The sequence below is a fragment of the Lampetra planeri genome, chromosome 2, assembly GCF_965212315.1.
Source record: "Lampetra planeri chromosome 2, kcLamPlan1.2.h2, whole genome shotgun sequence".
Taxonomy (NCBI): Eukaryota; Metazoa; Chordata; class Hyperoartia; order Petromyzontiformes; family Petromyzontidae; genus Lampetra; species Lampetra planeri.
This window is the reverse complement of record NC_136108.1, coordinates 8,682,667-8,701,096: the sequence shown is the minus strand read 5'-3', so window position 1 is coordinate 8,701,096 and position 18,430 is coordinate 8,682,667. Positions and strand designations below refer to the sequence as shown.

The window sequence follows — 18,430 nt, the reverse complement described above, 5'->3', positions numbered from 1 at the left end:
CCCTTGCAATTGAGAGGTCGTGTTTTCACCACAGTACCAATCCTGCCGGATAAAGGATTTTGCCGCGCATAAATTTACATCCAGTAATCGCACATCAACGTAATTGATAATACAGTTACCCAGGAAAGCCTCACAAGAGTCCACATTGGGATGTTTGGTAAATTCCAAAAATTCTCGTTTGGCTTAAAATGAGAGGAAACCAGAGAATGCGAAGGAAAACCACGCATACAATGTGGTGACGCTAAAAGCTCAAGTTTCCATCTGCCAGTGTACCTCTGGTTACTTCGCAGCCCAAGTCTACAACGTCTGGAGACCTAAAGTCCGAACCAGGCTCAATTCAGCGAAGCTTTTGGGACGTGACTAAGATTTGACGCATTCAGATCGATTTGGTCGAAGGCAATGAAAGTGATGAAGACTGCTTTTAAGTTGAGGATATTTTAAGGACACGTTTCAAACTTAATTGTGGCGATGTGGTCACTCGTGACGTTCCCACTATGATGGGCACATGCGCAAGATACCTCGTTTGTCAGGTCTACGGTTCCCATTCAAGTTGGCGCTATACGGAAGCCTGACACTGCACCTACCCTTTGCATCATTTCTGCATTTAGCGATGATACTCGGAGGATAGCCTGCAGCGTCGCCATTTTTACATTTACCCACTCGGCATCGGTTTCCGATAGGTTCGGATTATGTCCCAGAATATGTATCTAGAAATATGTTGGTGAGCGTGGCTTTTAGCTGTGTTTAAATGTTCTTAAATGTGTGTGGGTGTTAGTGGTAATGTAGCGGTTAGCGCGCTGCGCTACGAACCCGGCGACCCGAGTTCGATTCCCACTCACGGCCAACACCAGTGACAATTATCTGAATCGGTCCCGGGCCTCCCCTAGGTCGACTCAGCCTCAAATGAGTACCTGGTGCGCTGTGTAAACAACGCCACTGGGGAGACAAAGGCGGCCGGGTGTGGTGTTGGCCACCCACCCCATCGTGTGCCGTACCGGCCTTCTAAGGTGCTCGCTTACAGCACTTGCCCCAAAAGTGTGTTAAGTCTATACGGAGGATCTTTGTGTGTGAGTGTGTGTGAATGGGTCATCTGCAGAGTAGGGTGTGAGAGTGAGTGCACATGCTCATGAGTGAATGTGAGTGATTCCATACGTGATTGTGTTTGGGTGCGAGGGTGAGTGCTTGGGTGGATGTGAGTGCTTGGGTCTGTCAAATAGTTGGGTGTGTGCGTGGTTTTGGTTTCTTAGTGAATGGGGTTGTCATTGAGTGAGCAAGCGGTTTCGTGTGTGAGTGGTTGGATGCGTGAGTGAGTGGTGGGGTGTGTGAGTGAGTGGTGGGGTGTGTGAGTGAGTGGTGGAGTGTGGGCGAGTGGTGGAGTGTGGGCGAGTGGTGGAGTATGGGCGAGTGGTTGGATGCGTGAGTGAGTGCGTGGTGGAGTGTGAGTGAGTGGTGAAGTGTGTGTGAGTGGTTGGATGCGTGAGTGAGTGGTGGAGGGTGGGCGAATGGTTGGATGCGTGAGTGAGTAGTGTGAGTGGTTGGAAGCGTGAGTGAGTGGTGGAGTGTGGGCGAGTGGTTGGATGCGTGAGTGAGTAGTGTGAGTGTGTGAATGGTTGGATGCGTGAGTGAGTAGTGTGAGTGGTTGGAAGCGTGAGTGAGTGGTGGAGTGTGGGCGAGTGGTTGGATGCGTGAGTGAGTAGTGTGAGTGTGTGAGTGGTTGGATGCGTGAGTGAGTAGTGTGAGTGGTTGGAAGCGTGAGTGAGTGGTGGAGTGTGGGCGAGTGGTTGGATGCGTGAGTAGTGTGAGTGTGTGAGTGGTTGGATGCGTGAGTGAGTAGTGTGAGTGTGTGAGTGGTTGGATGCGTGAGTGAGTGAGTGAGTGCGTGAGTGAGTGAGTGAGTGATGGAGTGTGTGAGTGAGTGGTGGAGTGCGTGAGTGAGTGGTGGAGTGCGTGAGTGAGTGGTGGAGTGCGTGAGTGAGTGGTGGAGTGTGTGAGTGAGTGGTGGAGTGTGTGAGTGAGTGGTGGAGTGTGTGAGTGGTTGGATGCGTGAGTGAGTGAGTGGTGGAGTGTGTGAGTGAGTGGTGGAGTGTGTGAGTGAGTGGTGGAGTGTGTGAGTGAGTGGTGGAGTGTGTGAGTGGTTGGATGCGTGAGTGAGTGAGTGAGTGGTGGAGTGTGTGAGTGAGTGGTGGAGTGTGTGAGTGAGTGTGTGAGTGAGTGTGTGAGTGGTGGAGTGTGTGAGTGAGTGGTGGAGTGTGTGAGTGAGTGGTGGAGTGTGTGAGTGAGTGGTGGAGTGCGTGAGTGAGTGGTGGAGTGCGTGAGTGAGTGGTGGAGTGCGTGAGTGAGTGGTGGAGTGCGTGAGTGAGTGGTGGAGTGCGTGAGTGAGTGGTGGAGTGTGTGAGTGAGTGGTGGAGTGTGTGAGTGAGTGGTGGAGTGTGTGAGTGAGTGGTGGAGTGTGTGAGTGAGTGGTGGAGTGTGTGAGTGAGTGGTGGAGTGTGTGAGTGAGTGGTGGAGTGTGTGAGTGAGTGGTGGAGTGTGTGAGTGAGTGGTGGAGTGTGTGAGTGAGTGGTGGAGTGCGTGAGTGAGTGGTGGAGTGTGTGAGTGAGTGGTGGAGTGTGTGAGTGAGTGGTGGAGTGTGTGAGTGAGTGGTGGAGTGTGTGAGTGAGTGGTGGAGTGTGTGAGTGAGTGGTGGAGTGCGTGAGTGAGTGGTGGAGTGCGTGAGTGAGTGGTGGAGTGTGTGAGTGAGTGTGTGAGTGAGTGTGTGAGTGGTGGAGTGTGTGAGTGAGTGGTGGAGTGTGTGAGTGAGTAGTGGAGTGTGTGAGTGAGTGGTGGAGTGCGTGAGTGAGTGGTGGAGTGCGTGAGTGAGTGGTGGAGTGCGTGAGTGAGTGGTGGAGTGCGTGAGTGAGTGGTGGAGTGCGTGAGTGAGTGGTGGAGTGCGTGAGTGAGTGGTGGAGTGTGTGAGTGAGTGGTGGAGTGTGTGAGTGAGTGGTGGAGTGCGTGAGTGAGTGGTGGAGTGTGTGAGTGAGTGGTGGAGTGTGTGAGTGAGTGGTGGAGTGTGTGAGTGAGTGATGGAGTGTGTGAGTGAGTGGTGGAGTGCGTGAGTGAGTGGTGGAGTGTGTGAGTGAGTGGTGGAGTGTGTGAGTGAGTGAGTGGTGGAGTGTGTGAGTGAGTGGTGGAGTGCGTGAGTGAGTGGTGGAGTGCGTGAGTGAGTGGTGGAGTGTGTGAGTGAGTGTCGTGGGGTGTTTCTGTGCGTGTGGTCTGCGGTAACACGACCCAGGGCAACACGTGGTGTGTGCGCGACTCGGAATAGCCTCGCGTCATCAGAATCGGGGTGAAGTCTGTGAAGATCGCCAAGCTCACTCTTTTCGAGTGCTGTTAGCGAGCACCTATTAAGTCCGGCACAAGGCGCAGTGGTGTATCCAGTACCACGCTCGGCCGCCTTTGTCTCCCCAGTACTGATTTCTTACAACATACTGTACTATATAGTCCAGAGGTGTGGACTCGAGTCATGTGACTTGGACTCGAGTCAGACTCGAGTCATGAATTTGATGACTTGCGACTCGACTTGGACTTGCATAACAATGACTTTGTCCCACCTATGAGATGTGGACTCGAGTCATGTGACTTGGACTCGAGTCAGACTCGAGTCATGAATTTGATGACTTGCGACTCGACTTGGACTTGCATAACAATGACTTTGTCCCACCTATGAGATGTGGACTCGAGTCATGTGACTTGGACTCGAGTCAGACTCGAGTCATGAATTTGATGACTTGCGACTCGACTTGGACTTGCATAACAATGACTTTGTCCCACCTCTGCTATATACTCATTGAAGGCTGAGTCGACCTCAGAAAGTTCCTGGTTTAGAGTGAGATATTAATGATATCTGCGGTGGTAAATTAAACCCAGCTCGTATGCTGACCGCTCCTGTAAAATAGCCCATGGGCCAGAGCAAAACTTGGTATCACTTAAGGTTTAAAAACATTACTTGTGCCGGTGTTATTTCTTTATCCAGCGAATACCAGTGAATTACTTGATATCCCACTCATGCCAAAGGGTTGTCTCTTATAATTCGCTTTTATCGGCCACATCAATAAATTCGGAACCGCGGAAAGCGATGCCTCGTTAGGTGGTGTGCCGGGCAAAGTGAGAATATCCGATCCGGGCCCGTGGACTTCATGGAGAAGCGTCGTGGCCCAGGACCGGACGGGGGGGGGGGGGGGCTCCTCCACTCGACTCCCACCCCCCACTCCGAACGCGTTCCGCATCAGCGCAGCAGCGTGGACTTCACGCGCGTCTCCTGCGTCGCCACGAGTAACGCGCGCGCGTGGTTCGCTGGGGGGGGGGGGAGCCCTGCTTGGCCCAGACTCTGCGTGTCCAGCATTCACAAAAGATAAAGATCCCCCGTGTAGCCTTGACAGACTGTCGGGGCAAGTGCTGTTAGCGAGCACCTATCAAGGCCGGCACGGCACACGAGGGGGTGGGTGGCCAACACCGCGCCTGGCCGACTTTGTTTCCCCAGTGGCGATGTTTTACACATCGCACAGGGTACTCATTAGAGGCTGGGTCGACCTAGGGGAGGCCCAGAACCGGTTCAGATAATCGTCACCGGTGTTGGCAGCGAGCGCAAATCGAACCCGGGTCGACTTCTTGACTTAAAGCTTTCGTGACTGCAGGACTTCATATTCTTTGGGTCTATCGGCAAAGTCACGTAGATAGGTTCAAAGAAAATAACAAAAAAATCCAAAAAACTACGACGTTTCGATCGCATCATAAGCGTTCGTCATCAGGATGATCAGGTTGACGAACGCTTGTGTTGCTTTGAACCTATCTCCGTGACTTTACCGAAAGACCCAAAGAATAGGTTAAAGTCTGTTCGGGCAGGTGAGTTTTTCTTCAGATAGGCGAGGGTATGTTCAGACAGGTGAAAGGTGAGCGAGTCAGTTTCGTAATAGGTTGAGTTTCTATTTAGAAACAATATATTCACACAGATGAAAGCGTTCATAAAGGCGTCTATTCAGACATGTGCGACTCGTGAGAGTATTAACACGAGTCTGTTCATGAAGTGTGAGTGTTTATTCGGACAGATGAGAGGGCGTCCATATAAACTGGGGGATTCCTCATGCCCGCAGCAAGGAAACCAGGCTCTCCCATACGACGAATCACTCGTTTGTCTAATCATTCGGATTACACGCGAATGCTGCGCCAATGTCACACGTGGGCTCACGGAGCGGACTCAGTTGCCAACACGAGACAGACACTCACCCGACAAACAATGCAAAGGACGCGGTAACAAAGGGTTCGAAAATACACGTTTCTCAGTGGAATCGGGACGATTCGTCGAATCATCTGGTGGAGGATGATGGGGGTATCGGTGGGGGAGGGTTATGGGGGTATCAGTGGGAGAGAGGGGTGATGGGGATATCGGGGGGGTGGAGGGTGATAGAGGTGATGGGGGTATGAGGGGGGTGGAGGGTGATGTGGTGTTTTGGGGATGATGGGGGTATCAGTTGGAGAGGGGGGTGATGGGGGTATCGGGGGGGGGGTGGAGGGTGATGGGGGTGATGGGGGTATGAGGGGGGTGGAGGGTGATGGGGGTGTTGGGGGTGATGGGGGTGTCGGGGGGGGGAGGGTGATGGGGGTGATGGGGGTATCGGTGGGGGGGGGGGGTGATGGGGATGTCAGGTAGGTGATGGGGGTATTGGTGGGGGAGAGTGATGGGGTTATCGGGGGGGTGATGGTAAGATACGACCAGGTTGTAAAGGCAACGACTCAATGTATGGGTATCTTGATACTATTACTCGGAACCGGTCGCGAGCTTCGCCTGCTTCCTATCGGGTTTTGGCGTCACACTCAACGGGAGGCGAATTACTCGGTTCACGGATGCCGAGGATCGTGCAATGTGCAAGTATTTAGCGCGACACGTGAGAGCCAAGAGGAACCGGACTCTACCCAAATGAGTGAAACCAAATCAAACCTCTTCGGCGTGGATTTTGGGGACCTCATATTTTTAAATCCTTTATATTAAGTTCACTTGCGCGCTTGCTTGCTTGCGCGCTTACGACCGTGCAAATCTTTCGGTCGTTTTTTAACCCACTTCCCGTGATCCAATCGAGCTGACATTTTCCACACAGACTCGTTGTGCGTGACAATTAATGTTCGTGAAAATTTTTTTCCAAAATTGTACACTGTTTAGGACAAAAATATTATATTTAATTACCAATTGCTTAATGGTGCCATGCAATCATCTGACCCATAGGTGGCAGCCATCTCAAGCCAGAGGACAAGAGGACTCTAGCCGCCACGCATATAAAGGATTTATAGTGAAAAACTTTGTTTTTACGGGTTATACTTGTTTTGTTAAATTGCGTTCGGATTATTTTTGTTCGACGCTCATTTGCGCAAATAGCCTCGACTCTCCGCTTTAGCCAAATGTCAACATTCTTCACCCCCTTTCCGGAACATGACTTCATCATTAGAACTGAGATCACTCGTACTAAAAGCGCTTCTGGAATAACCGCGCGTCCCGTCCTTTGCTCCGTCTCCACCACAGAGGTCCCACAACAACAGCGTGGCGCGTCTATTTCGGGACGCGTGCGACATCCAGTATTTGAAACTCCTGACTTCCCCGCTTTTGGCGAGGCCTCGACAGCCTCACCAACCCCACCGAACAACTGCACCATCCCCCTATACGCCATAGCTAACACAGCAGCCCGCGTCGCCGTTCGAACAGAAATCAACCCACCCGTGTCAAAATCACCCATTGGGACATCTACAAATTCACCTACCCATAAAGTCACCTATCAACCGATCCACAATGTTACACGCAAGAATTTACTCGTCAAGCCATCGTGTCGAGTCACTTCATCGAGTCACCCACCAAGTCATCCACTAAGTCACTCGCATGCCCAGAGAGCAACTCAGCATGCAGGACGAGACGTCCGAAAAGTCGCCCACAACGTCACGCACCAAGTCACCCACGTGACCCAGCCACCGTCAATCAAGCCAACTCAACTCACCCACCAACTCAGTCACTGACCCATTCACCCGCCACCCACTCATCAGTCGGCCCACCCACACGCCCAACAACCGAGTCCCTCACTCACTCACCCACCAAACCCCCACTGCAACAACTTCCCCATCAACTCACCCACAAACCACGACACTCACCCACCACCCACCTACCCACGTGTCCACCAGGTCACCCACGTGCGCACCGGCAAACCCGCCCACCAAACAGCTGTCGTCTCTCTCGCACAACTGTTGCTGCGCCCATCCCCAATTCCCCCTGTTCCCCACCCCGCAAGACCCCCCTCGACCCCCTTCCTCCATCCGAGAATCTTCCACGCGTGGCTAATTATACACACTGGACACACACAACGCGTATATATGTACACACACGGACGCGTCTCGGACACAGAAGCAGAGCGCATGGAGAACAATTGGCATCTGCGGAAGCGATTACCTTGCAGGAGGCGTAGGTTGACACCGCGAGGCGTTAGAAGCCAGAGTCGTGCACACAGAGAATAGCGGTGCCGTATCGACGAGGTTTCTATATGTGCAGGATAAAGGCAAGCCCCGGGTGTGCTTTGTCTGGTTCGGGCTACGTTTAGGAATTCGGTATTTTTTGTGGCCGAGAAGTGTGGCAGTTCGTTCATCATTCCGTCAGTCTGTCCGCTCAGCTGTTCATCAGCGCGTCTCTTCCTACATTCGTGTAAAGGCACCTCGTCATCATAAAAGGCTTGGGGCGCATCTCACTCCTTGCCCTACCCCACCCACCCACCCGATCTGTCCGTCATTCCGTCGTCCCCTGACCATCACCCTTGCGACGCCTGCACCCCCCCCTCTCCTCCTCCTCTTTCCACCACCATCCACCCCCCCCGCCCTTCAACACCCCCACCCAGAGCGGCCACCACTCCACTGCTAAATTTATCCTTCACCCAGAAATACTCGGGCCACAGTAGACGCCCTCCGCGCCTCCACACGCGCCGCAATTCCTCGGGCCTCTTTCTTTTGGGCCGCGCGACCCCCAGGCATCGGACGCGCATCTTTCGCTGAGCGAGGAGACAGAGGCAGGGGAAGATCGCTGGCCGTCATGGATCCGCGCGTCGCTGCGCTGAAGAGCATGGAGGAGGAGCTGCGCGTGTACCAGACCACGCTGCTGCAGGACGGATTCCGAGACCTGCTGGACGAGGGCAAGATGATCGACTGCGAGCTCAAGGTGGGCGACAAGAAGCTGCCCTGCCACCGGCAGGTGCTGGCCGCGTGCAGCCCCTACTTCCGCGAGATCCTTCTGTCGGAGGAGCCCGAGGAATCGGGGAAGAAGAAGGCGACCGCCACCGCCACCGCGAAGAAGGAAGTGGTTCTCGACGACGTCGACCCCACGGTTCTCGAGATGATCCTGCGCTACCTCTACACGTCGGAGATCGCCATCACGGATGACAACGTGCAGGACATCTTCGCGGTGGCCAACATGTTCCAGATCCCGTCCATCTTCACGGTGTGCGTGTCCTACCTCCAGCGGCGCCTCGGCCTCAGCAACTGCCTGGCCGTCTTCCGCCTGGGCCTCCTGCTCGACTGCCCCCGTCTCGCCGTGTCGGCTCGGGACTTCATCGCCGAGCGCTTCGGCGCGCTGTGCAAGGACGCGGACTTCCTGCAGCTGAGCGCCCAGGAGCTCATCCCTATCGTGGCGTGCGACGGTCTCAACGTGGAGAAGGAGGAGGTGGTGTGGGAGGCCTTCGTGGGCTGGGTCAAGCACGACAAGGAGGAGCGCGTGAAGAGTCTCCCCGACCTCTTCGACTGCATTCGATTCCGCCTCATGGCCAAGGACTTCGTGCGCGACCACGTGGAGAAGAGCGACCTCGTGAAGGCCAACCCCGATCTGCAGAAGAAGCTCAAGCTGGTGGGTCATGGTGGGGGGGGGGTTATGAGTGACGGTGGGTGGAGGTGGATGATGATGATGATGGGTGATTGTCGGTGATGTTAGATGGTGATGGAGGATGGGGGAGGAGGATATCAACCCTCTCACTCGCTAGCAGAGATGTAACGATCGCTCACACCAACCCCTTTCTCATAACAATAATTTATTGTTTTAAATATATTTTAAATGTTTTTTTATAAGAAAAAAATGCTCAGGGGGTGATACCTGAACCCAGGAATTGTTACTATCCGAGTCAGCAATTTTAACTCATGTATTCTGCGTATTAAAGGAGTCATCTGTGAGCGTCATATCCCCTCGTCATACCCCCTCGGCTCCAGTGCCTCAATACTGTTGGAGCTAGTGAGGCGGGCAGGTCGATACTTTCTAAACTGTACAACGTTTGTAGTGATGTCCCCTCGTATGAATGGGATTTCTCCAGGAAGTTCATTGCCTCCATGGGCTGCGAGGTGGCCAGGAGATAGTAGTATCTATTAATTATTTAATATATCTTGGCGGAATCTTGAGAAGTATCGTATGCATGCATGTATGTTAAACTTCTTTCGCACCGTACGTAGCCAACCGTACTAATCGGTCATATGTATACTGGGTTATTTGCAGGTACACCAGTTTCCTATCACATTAAGTCAATGGAATTTACCGAACATCCAATGTTGCAGGACCCCCATGAAAAGAATAGCCTTGCTGCCCATTGAGGCTTTCCTGGATAACCAAAGGCATTGTGGTCACGATTTAATATGCACATTATTTGTAATCTATTAATAATACCACTTGCCACGTTTTCGGAGTGGCTGGGTTTGGAACTCGGGCAGTCAGGTTCATAGCGCAGTGTGCCAACCGCTGCACCACCGCTCCCCTCATTGTCGTTACATCCCAAGTGTAAAAGTTTGTGTCGCGTTGATGGACAACGGGTGAGACGGTGGAAAGCGCTTTAACAACCACGCTTTAACAACCACGCAGGTGGTGCCAATCCTTCTGTGGCTCAAGTGGTGGCATTCGACGTAGTTAATCGATGTGAACGAGAAAAGATGTATGCATATGAGGCAGCTGCATATTAAACGGCGTGGTGATCGCCCATCCAAGCAATACCCAGGCTCAAATCTGCGTTGTTTTCCGAGATCTCAGGAGATCGGCCTGATTCCAGGTGATTTGGACGCGGGCCTAGGAGACGCCGTAGGTGGTGCCAATCCTTCTGTGGCTCACGGGGTAACACTTGGGATCCAAGCGGGTTGTGTAGCTCAATTTGGCCGGGGTTTGGTGACTTTGTACGACTGTAAATCCAGCGCTTTAGAGGCCGAAAGTTGGTGGCTCAAGCCGCGCTGTGTGAAACTCCCAGCCCCACTGGGGCTGCTTGCGAGGTCGCCACGCCGTGGCAGCACAGCAAGTGGGTTTGTGAAACCGTCCGCGCAACGACGTGGGGATTATCCGATCACCCGTGGGGTCTACAATCACATGGAGCCAAAACAGTCGGTTGCAAAAAAAAAATTGTCAAACATCCCAATGCATGAATGATATCATACAAGCAAAGTTCAATTTGTGCGAGCAAAACTTTTATTTAAAACAGTCGATCACCTCGTCACGAGCACTGCCCTAACAGAAACATGATATACAATATTCGACGTTTCGGGCAATGACCCTATAACGATCAAATGCATATCATGTATTTCGTTTGAAACCCCATCCCACTCCACTCAAAAACAGGCAGAGAAAAACCAAATCATTCTCTCGGTTTTTTTTTTCTTCCGAATAAGTAACTTTTTATAACGCGGGCAGTTAAGAGTCGGTATCGGGGCACGGGACACGAGGGAGGTGGCGAGGGAGGTAAATTTAGCAGCGCGCCGCTTCCCCACCGAAATAGCGACGAAGCATTCCAGACGCAGCAGCGGCTGTCGATTGTGAGGGTCTGGGGGTGGCGGTGTGGGGGGGGGAGGGAGCCGGGGGAGCAGGGGAGGGTTGTGAGTGTTGCAGGGGGCCAGTCGGCTGTTGGGGCACGTAGGTTGACACTTCTTTCGCACCGTACGTTAGTCGACTGCGCTAATCGGAGGTGTGGGGGAATGACAACAAATTAAACACAAAAATGAATTTTTGATGTCGACGATTCAAAGGTGCCATAGCTCCAGTGGCTTCCTAATATGGGAAGGAAGAGCGTTCCAGACGGCCGCAGGAGCGCGAGATGCAGTGACCATCTTTGTTCGATGACTCGCCAAATGCCGATGCAGTGGGGATGACCGCAGGGGGGAAAGTGTGCAGAAGGCTTCACTCTTGATTTTAAGGCTTCACTCTCGATTTTAAGGCTTCACTCTTAATTTGAAGGCTTCACTCTCTATTGCAATTTGAACGAATGCGGTTCGAGGGGGCAGGAGTGGAGCGAGAGGAAGGTTGTGGCGGGGTGAGGGATCACAACCGACGGTGCTGTTCACGATTCGTGGAATTGAATACGGACGAGATGTAAAAATAACTTCCAGAATGATGACGCTCATCATGATTCGATACCAGTGATGATGACAATCATCGCGATGCTGCCGCCGCTGGTGACATGAAAAGATGGAAGATGTATAAGGCGATCACGATGACGCGAATGAACGCCACGACTCCTTGATAATTGAATTGGTGATGATGACGACGATTTAATTACTGGACCTGTACTGAAAATGATAACATTCAAATTGTGACGATGTCTATGACGACAATGCTGCAAGTATTGGCGACGATGATGTTGGGGAGAGGATAGTAGCAAAAGTAGCTATATATGTAGCAGAAGTAGCTACGGGCCCCGCACTTTCAAGGGCCCCACGCTAAATGCTTTCAAGCTATCAATTCCGGTTCAGCGATTCTGCACTTGCTCTATTACTATAGTACTATACTGCCTTAAACTTTTATGAACGACTGGGTCTTTAGGTTGGCGATTTGTCGTATTATCTGGCTGTATAGCAAGTTAAACATTTATGTGTTAATATTTGTGGGATTTTTTATTTATTTATGGCCCCTTTACAACATATGCTACAGGCCCCGCGCTATCTTGATCCGGCACTGATAGCAGTGATACGGATCACAGCGACAACAACAGCAACGACAACGGGGGGCGCCCAATTCACAGCGAAAACATCGTGAGGATGACGACGACACTGCGAACGACGACCAGGGCAAATACGCTGACGACGACGATGATGATGGTGGTCCATGCCACCCCGCCGCCCCCCGTGCCGCCAGGTGAAAGACGCCTTCGAGGGGAAGATGCCCGAGCCCCAGCCGATCGTCAGCGCCGGCAAGTCCGGCACGGATGGGAAGGCGGGCGCCGCCACGGTCAACGGAGACGTGGAGGCGGTGGACGAAGAGCAGGCGGCCCTGCTGCCCAGCATCCTCAACGACAACAAGCGGCTGGGCATGTACGCGCGCCACCTCATCCTCCTCGTCAACGACGAGGCGGCCGTGGCATACGACCCCACGGAGAACGAGTGCTACCTGGCGGCGCTGTCCGGCGAGCAGGTGCCGAAGAACCACGTGAGCCTGGTGACTCGCGAGAACCAGCTCTTCCTCGCCGGCGGCCTCTACTACGACGAGGAGAACAAGGACCAGCCCTACCAGTCCTACTTCGTACAGGTGAGCCTGACCAATCACACACCGTGTGTGTGCGCGCGCGCGTGGTTTAATTGCGCCTGTTGCAGCTGTGTGTGTGTTGTTTTGTGTTTGTCGGTCTGTACGTACGCGCGAGGTTTGCGAGTGTTCACCTTTGGGTGAGTGCGTGGTTGCATTCCGTTTGCGTGGCTCTGAGTGTGCACGACCCCGCACCGTCGGTGCCTGCACCTCCCCCCGATCGCCCCTTGCCCCCATTGCATGTACAGCACGTAGCCAACCGTGCCCGTGTATTCCTACCCTACCCCCGACCTCCACCCCGCAGCTCGACAACCTGGAGGGAGACTGGATGGGCATGCCCCCCATGCCCTCCCCACGCGTCCTCTTCGGCCTGGGGGAGTCGGAGAACTCGATCTACGCGGTCGGGGGCAAGGAGCTCACGGGAGACGTGACCCTGGACTCCGTGCTCTGCTACGACAGAAAGTGCGACCCTGCGCCCGCGCACATTAGAAATCCGCGGAAGTTGCGCCCCAACGCACGCGCACACACGCACGCGCACACACGCACGCGGACACACACACACGCACGCGCACACGCACACACACGCGCACACACGCGCACGCGCACACACGCACGCGCACACGCACACACGCACGCGGACACACACACACGCACGCGCACACACGCACACGCGCACACACACACGCACGCGCACACACGCACGCGCACACACGCACGCGGACACACACACACGCACGCGCACACACGCACACACACGCGCACACACACACACGCGCACACACGCACGCGCGCACACACGTGTACTGTGTTGCGCGGCGAGGTTGACCACCAGTAGATCAGACGGATCATAATGGTCGTGTCACAGACGCTGAGTCCACATGACTGGGAGTGCTGGGAATGTGGGTCCGAGCCAATGATCTGTGTGTATGTCGCATGCTCTCCCAGGGGGTTATAATCAGAAGCGGAATATTTCAGAATCAGAATGTGTATTCATACTGGAGGAATCCGATGAGCTATGAAGTTCGTTTTCACAGATGTCTGCCTGTTTCAGAGACACTGCGTTGGTACCGCTGTTCGAATCAGAATTTCAGCCTCCTATGATTGATATATTTTTGGGTGCGTGACTGCACACACCAAAAAATATATATTACATTTGATTTGTCATTTAATAATGATAAATTCCAACTCTGATGATAATTCACGAGTTTGATTTCCATGAAACGAGCGCCACTATGAGTAGGGCATGTGAGGATGTAAGAACCACCCAGTGAAAAAAAGAAGCAATTTAAGGGGACCTCAAAATTCAAGTATTTCTGTGATGTCATCTTCCAGAAGTTAATATATAGCACACTAACTTCTCTGATAGTTCCCAAATGGAATCTTGTTCACGACAACCAACATCACGATTAGCGTAAAACTATTCTCAGCCAAAAGTCCCATTATTGCTGCATGGATTGTGTTGCACGAATTTTCTTTTAAAACTTCTGGATTCAAACCCAGGCTTTCAAAGTGGACAGTTCACTCAGTGCTCGGACGCGGTATTTATCTCCCTAAGTTCGCCCGGCCATCCACGGAATCGTGCCTGCAAGATGCCACGAGTTTGCCCTCTGAGATGCCCGTGTCCCCATCTGCTCAGGTCCTTCAAGTGGGGCGAGTCTGACCCGCTCCCGTACAAGGTGTACGGACACACGGTGGTGTCCAACAAGGACCTGGTGTACGTTCTGGGCGGCAAGTCGGACGACAAGTGAGTGGTGACGCCCGGTGGTTTTCCCACGACCACGAGCAATTGGTCCTGAAATGCCCCCAGATGTCGTCCGATCTCAGAATACATTTTACAAGAGAATTTTGATTAATATGGCGTCTGTGTGTAAGCATGTTGAGCTTCTTTCACGCCGTACATAGCCAACCGTGCGAATCGGAGGTGCGGGAAATGCGATCGCGGCTACACGCGATCGCGGCTTAAGACGCTGCGGCAAGGAATGGTGGGCGTGTTTAGTTTACGGAGAGACGCAGTCGGTTAGAGGCAGAGGGGAGTTAATGGATTGAAGCAGGGGCAGCGAGCTGACAAGTTGGAATCGCTGGGGGAAGGGAGGGAGGGAGTTCCAGATGACAGAGCTTCCAGAGGACAACGAGTGACCTCCTGCTGAGCGAAAGGTTGAGTGTGGAGGCTGTGACAGAGACGCTTGCTTGGATGCTGCAGTGGAGAGAGTATAGAGGCGTGTAGGCTGGGGCTGCAATGTGTCCAGGCAATGAGAGTACAGAAATAGATTGCTAAATCCATCTGTGTGGCGCTTTGAGTGTTATCCCATCATATTGCATGGATTTTCTCCAGGTGCTCCCGTTTCCTCCTGCACGTCAAACACGTATTGCACGTATTAATAGAACTGGCCGAAGATCCCTGGTGGTGGTGATGATGATGATGACATTCGGTTGATGCTGGCGAGCAATTGAACGATTGCAATTGACACTTTGCCTTGCCGCCATAGGGACCAAACTAATGATAATAGTAATAATTTAAAGAATAATGCAATTTTCTTTACCCTAGAAAGTGTCCCTAAGTCTAATTTTCGTAAAACATTTCCACGCCCGGCACACCACATCCAGTATCCCTCTCGCTGTGATTCTGGCTAAAAGTCACGTGCCTATCCCAGTCCACCAACGACCCGGAAAATATTCGTCCAGAAATGAATCCCTGGAATGTTCTCATCAGAATATGTCGCTGAGCCGTCTCTCCTCCCCGCCCACGCCCCTGCCGTCTCCTCCTCCTCCTTCCTCTCCTCTCCATGACACCTGCAGGAAATGCCTGAGCAAGGTCATGGTCTACAACCCCAAGAAGTTCGAGTGGAAGGAGCTGGCGCCCATGAGCGTGGCGCGCTCGCTGTGCGGGGCCGTGCTGCACAAGGGCAAGGTGTGGGTGGCGGCCGGCGTGGTGGAGGGAGGCCTCACCGCCTCTGTGGAGGTTTACAACATCGCTACCAACAAGTGAGCCGGGGTCCCGGCGGTGTGGGGGGCTGGATAGTCAGTGGGTTGATGTGTGTGGGTGGGTGTGTGGGTGGGTTGATAGGTGTGTTGTTGGGTAAGTGGGTGGATAAGTAGATGTGTAGATTGGTAGGTGGGTGGGTAGATAGGTGGGAGAGTAGGTGAATAAATAGGTGGGTGGGTGTGTGATTGAGTGAGTGGGTTTGTAGGTGTGTAAGTGGAAGGTGGATTTTTAGTGCGTGTGTGTGTATACGAGAGGAAGTGGCTGCTTGGTATGTGTATGAATAGGTGGGTGTGTGATGCGCGGATAGTGGGTGGATTGGTGGGTATGGGTAGGTGCGTTATAGGTGGATAAGTATATGGGTGGGTGGATAGTCCCCAGGTACATGGGAGAGATGTGCGAGGGGGTGGCAGGCGACGAGGACGTCCCATTTCATTCCTTGCACCAGCTCCCATGCCAACCTCACTGTGCCACTACCTCCACGTCTATCACCACCACCACCGTCCCTGACCCTCCCACCCTGGCTCCCCCCCCCCCCCCCCAGGTGGGAGACGCAGACGGAGTTCCCGCAGGAGCGATCCTCGCTGAGCCTCGTGAGCATGGGCGACGTTCTCTACGGCATCGGGGGCTTTGCCATGGTGCAGGCCGAGGGCGAGCAACAGTTCGCGCCCAAGGAGATGACGGACGTGTGGAAGTGCGTGCCCGCACTCACTCACGACGACGCGGTCACACTTGCACACGCCTGCGATGATGATTTTCCTCTCTCTTGTTGCTGCTGCTGGTGCTGGTGGTGACGATGATCTTCATAATCTCGCTGCCTCTTGGAGATGACAATGATGATTATCTTTAAGTATCTTCGTAATGCGAGAGTGATAGTGTTTCTGGCTGCCGACTGCTGCTGCTGCTGATGTTGATAATGAGTTTCTACTACGTTGTCACGACTTCTCTAGCTGCTGTGAATGACGGCAGATGATAACTTTCCTCTCTTTTGCAAACGATGAAGTGTGTATGTTGAACTTTATTCGCACCGTACTTAGCCAACCGTGATAATCGGAGGTGCGGGAAATGATTGTGAGGATTGTTCACTCTTTCTCTCTCTTGCTGCTTCTGCTGGCGATATTGATGATGATGATATTCCTTTCTCTTGCTGCTGCTGCTGATGATGCTGATGCAGGTATGACGAGGAGAAGAAGGAGTGGGTCGGGCTCCTGCGCGAGATCCGATACGCGGCCGGGGCCTCGTGTCAGTCCGTCAAGCTCAACGTGCTCAAGATGGCCAAGCTGTGACAGCACACACGCACCGATACATACACTTAAACACACACGCACACTGACACACACACACGTACATACGTCTAAACACACACACACACTGACACACACATACACACACACGCACCGATACATACACACACACACGCACCGATACATACACTTAAACACACACACACACACTGACACATACACACACACGCACCGATACATACACTTAAACACACACACACACTGACACATACATACACACGCACACACTGACACATACACACACGTACGTACGTCTAAACACACACACAACGATACATACACTTAAACACACACGCACACACTGACATACACACACACACGTACATACGTCTAAACACACACGCACCGATGCACAGCCCTCGACCTGCATGCACATTCACACGCGTCTGCGAGCAATCCGCATCGTCAACCTCGTCCCCGTCACCGTCGTCCCACCGACTCCTGCCCCGTCCCCAACCTCTCCCCGTCGGGGTGCATATCTTCTTCGCGAGAAATAGTCACGTAGCGATTAACACAAACGCGTACGGCTTTGCGTGCAAAACAAAGACAAAGATCCCTCTATCACCTGAACAGACTTTAGGGGCAAGTGCTGTTGGCGAGCACCGCCGAAGGCTGGCATAGCGTACGGTGGGGTGGGTGGCCATCACCACGCCCGGCCGTCTTTGTCTCTCCCCCAGTGCTGATGTTTACACACTGCACCAGGTACCTATTTGAGGCTGAGTCGACCTGTTCAAATATTCGCCACTGTTGTTATTTGTGAGCGGGAATTAAACGCATGGGGTCGCCCGGGTTTGTAGGGCAATGCGCTAATCACAGCGCCACCGCTCGCCCAGAATAGGTGCTCGTCAACAGCACTCCCAGTCTATATCGCTCTCAGTAGGGGGAACTTTATCTTAGTGTGTGTGTGTAAATGGGTGTGTGTGTTTGGAGCGGTTGTCGTGGCGGTTGTACGGACGTTGAACTTCTTTCGCACCGTACGTAGCCAATTGTGATAATCGGAGACGTGCGTGGGGAAGGACAACAAACTAAACACGCACAAAACTGGTTTGAAGAAATCGTTCGTGCACTACGCCACGAATTCGATTCAGGGCCACGGTTACCATCAGTGGCCAATTATATCTGGATCCGATACGAGCTCGACCCAGCCTTAAATCAAGTGGTTGTTGGTGGTGTTGTGTGTAAATATCAGCACTGGCGAGACCACGTGGTGCTGCTTAACACTATCCCATCGTGTGCCGTGCCGGCCTTAATAAGTGCTCGCCAACAGCACTTGCCCCAATGGTCTGTTGAAGGCTATATGGGGGATCTTTGTCTTCGTATAGATGTGAGTGTGCGTACGTATGTATGTAGAGTGTTGAGTTGTACGCGTGTGAGTCTGTATTTAGATTGATCTTGTGTTATTCATTAAGTGGGCTTTATTAATGACACTGCAGCTGGCATTGAGACAGGATGAACAATTAAACTAAATTCTTTCACAGAACCCGTCCCAATGTTCTCTTCTGCTCAATCACACTCACCCCACGACGCATTAAGCACGTGATGGATGTTCTAAACACCTTCTCGAAGGGCTAGAAGGCTGAAATTGTACACACATTTTTGTCCAGTCTTTGCCAGTCT

At 52.8% G+C, this 18,430-nt stretch overlaps 1 protein-coding gene across 1 annotated transcript; it reads left to right on the top strand.

Annotated features, from left to right (window-relative positions):
• The first annotated feature begins 7,808 nt into the window (after positions 1–7,808).
• KLHL41 (kelch like family member 41) lies at positions 7,809–18,293 on the top strand. The gene is made up of 7 exons (XM_078605685.1): positions 7,809–8,899; positions 12,146–12,535; positions 12,834–12,991; positions 14,166–14,273; positions 15,326–15,511; positions 16,054–16,203; positions 16,684–18,293. The coding sequence occupies exons 1-7, from the start codon at positions 8,093–8,095 to the stop codon at positions 16,793–16,795; spliced, it is 1,911 nt and encodes a 636-aa protein (XP_078461811.1). The 5' UTR covers positions 7,809–8,092; the 3' UTR covers positions 16,796–18,293.
• Positions 18,294–18,430: the final 137 nt, after the last annotated feature.

What these genes read in the sequence shown, in the direction of transcription:
- KLHL41 (XM_078605685.1), top strand. Translation starts at nt 8,093, where the DNA reads ATGGATCCGCGCGTCGCTGCGCTGAAGAGCATGGAGGAGGAGCTGCGC. An exon ending in TGCAGAAGAAGCTCAAGCTG is followed by an intron (nt 8,900 to 12,145) that starts GTGGGTCATGGT and finishes CCGTGCCGCCAG; the next exon opens with GTGAAAGACGCCTTCGAGGG. An exon ending in GAGATGACGGACGTGTGGAA is followed by an intron (nt 16,204 to 16,683) that starts GTGCGTGCCCGC and finishes ATGCTGATGCAG; the next exon opens with GTATGACGAGGAGAAGAAGG.